This window comes from Lucilia cuprina, chromosome 6 (assembly GCF_022045245.1).
Source record: "Lucilia cuprina isolate Lc7/37 chromosome 6, ASM2204524v1, whole genome shotgun sequence".
In the NCBI taxonomy this organism is placed as follows: Eukaryota; Metazoa; Arthropoda; class Insecta; order Diptera; family Calliphoridae; genus Lucilia; species Lucilia cuprina.
The window spans coordinates 47,895,594-47,898,109 of record NC_060954.1 but is presented as its reverse complement, the minus strand read 5'-3'; the positions used below and the strand labels follow the sequence as shown (position 1 = coordinate 47,898,109).

Genomic DNA, 2,516 nt, shown 5'->3' with positions numbered 1-2,516 from the left:
TTAAGTTCTAGTTGGAATATGTAGCATTTTTATCAGAAATTATATGCTGGCAAATGTCATGCATGCTGGAAGATGGCTTATGTTGCCAAGTTCTTAAAATGTAGTATGAAATTCTGTATATATCTAGGGTCTTTTAAAATGTTCAATAATACAAGTGTGGAAGTTTGTTTGTTGGCAATTTGTAATGCTCGTTGTCTACAACATTCTATAAACTAATTTACATTAAGAATATTTAAAACCCTACGTTATCTACTTATTTTTTGATACCAACTAATCGATAATGTAAATTTAAGGTAGATATTAACAAAATTAATTGCTAAATCCAACCCGTATATTTTACCGCTTTAAAAAGGTGATAGATATATGTAATTTACTGGTTTAAAAATTTAGACATGTTGCTATAAAAAGATAAAATTTGTTGCTATCTATTGCAGTCGCAAACTAATTGTTAAGATATGACAACATACAATCAATTATAAACAACATACGATCAATTATAAACTTAGATCTCAATAATGCATTACTGTTGTTTAATTATCTATGCCATTATCCTGCTGATTGGCATAGGCAATTGTAAAACTGACGATAGTCCTGGTTTCTTTTTGAAAATTACCAAAAATGTACCACGTTTGGGACGAAGATCGGATAAGGAGTTTGAAAGTAGTTTTTTGAAAAACTACAAAGCTATACCCAGAATGGGTAGAAGTGTAGAAAGTGTAAGTAGTTGAATACTTAAAAAAAATCATTTTTAATGATTTTCTTTTCCATTAGACGGACAACTATTCCACACTTACGAACTGGTTGAATGAACAATCCTATCTAAAGCAACTCAATAAACGTATGCTAATAAGTTCTTCACGCATCACCATGCCCGAACATGAACTCAGTGTTGTACAACCGGTTAATTCTAATACTCTAATCGAATTAATTGACAAGGATGCTATACCTAGTGATAATGTTAAGTTTGTTCATTGGAAAGATTTCGATCGTGCTCTACAACTGGATGCTGATCTATATGGAAAAGTTATTACATTAGGACGTCGTCCCGATCAACGTTTGAAACAGGATCTAAATATAGGCGGTTATATGCCTCTATTCGGCAGAGGTTTGGGTAAAGATGATGGAACTGATTATATGCTTTATAATCAAGCTGACATTCAGGATGGGAATTTTAACTCTGATATCTTGCGTTATAATCGTGTTTAGTTTATTGTGGTAAAAAAATGGATTAAATACTTTGTTTAAGATTTATTATAGTTTGGTGATGGTGAATATTTAGAATATATTTGTATGTATTTGTAAATTTTAATGAGATGAGCAACTTCTCTTACAAGAATTCTAGTCTTAGTTGTAAGTCAAATACAGATCCATGGATTTTTATTATATATGAGTATTATATTAATATTAATAAAGTGATGTTTGCACAATAATATACTCCTTTTATATAATTTGAAAAAATATATTTCGATTTGCTAGTCCAGAGAATAAGGTCTACACATTTCTAATGGATTAATCAATCTGAATCTGTAGCTGATATCACAATTTCAATTTCCCTTGTTTTGTCATATTTGAAACGATATGGAAGTCTAATCTGCAGATTTTAAGATAAAGAGTTAACTTCTTTTATATCTTCTGATTTCTTAGAGATATCCTCCCACCCAAAGAATAAAACCACTTTTGGTTCAAACAAATTTGAAAACTAATATGATGTCGATAGTCGAGCGGTACTTCTCTCACCAAACTCTTATACTCCCACTTCACTATTAGTCAGACAATCCAAGAAGGATCTGTCAAGGATGGCTCGCTTGTTTGACATTATCCTTGTTTGGGTCCCAGCGCATTAGGACAACTATGACAATGAACAGGCTGATGAGCTTGGCAGAACGGGATCAGCTCTTGAACTTTCCCTACTTCGATGAGAAATGCACATGACACCTTAAAAACCGAAGTAGAAGGAAGGTTGATAGCAGTAATAACAGGACACTGGGCTGACATGTAATACGGCTAGGGCTCCCTTCCAATGATCACTGTCGCTGTTGCAAAGACAGGAAAAAGGGGGAAATCGTCTTCCATCTCCTTTGTGAATGCTTTACTCTTGCCGTAAAGAGAAACCGCTACCCTACATCTGACGAGTGGTGTGATCCGGTTAAAACAGAGTCTCTTAGATTCTACTAGTTCACGCTAACCAACCAACTATATGATGAAGTAATTATGTGTCCAGAATCGAATTTAGAGCAGATCAGTTCTTGATCAAGGTTTACTTTAAAATTTTGGTCGCATATACGAATGTCTAACAGTGACAAAAGAACTGTACCAGAGGTAAACTGTTACCTCCACTTTATCTATATACGACTGAATCCATTCAATTAATTTTGTATAATTGTGATCATTATTCCATCAATCTAACCTTAAACCTGCTGGAAATAGACTTATCTCCCTGCTCTCGTTGGCGTCTTCCAATAAGATCAGTATAATGATACTCTAGCTTATATCTTGTTCTCTTAAATGGCTTCTAA

General features: G+C 33.5%; 1 protein-coding gene across 1 annotated transcript; it reads left to right on the top strand.

Annotated features, from left to right (window-relative positions):
* Window positions 1–441: 441 nt before the first annotated feature.
* Window positions 442–1,434, top strand: LOC111684069. The gene is made up of 2 exons (XM_023446189.2): window positions 442–716; window positions 772–1,434. Exons 1-2 carry the CDS (start codon window positions 516–518, stop codon window positions 1,204–1,206), a joined length of 636 nt encoding a protein of 211 aa, XP_023301957.2. The 5' UTR covers window positions 442–515; the 3' UTR covers window positions 1,207–1,434.
* The last annotated feature ends 1,082 nt before the right edge of the window (window positions 1,435–2,516 follow it).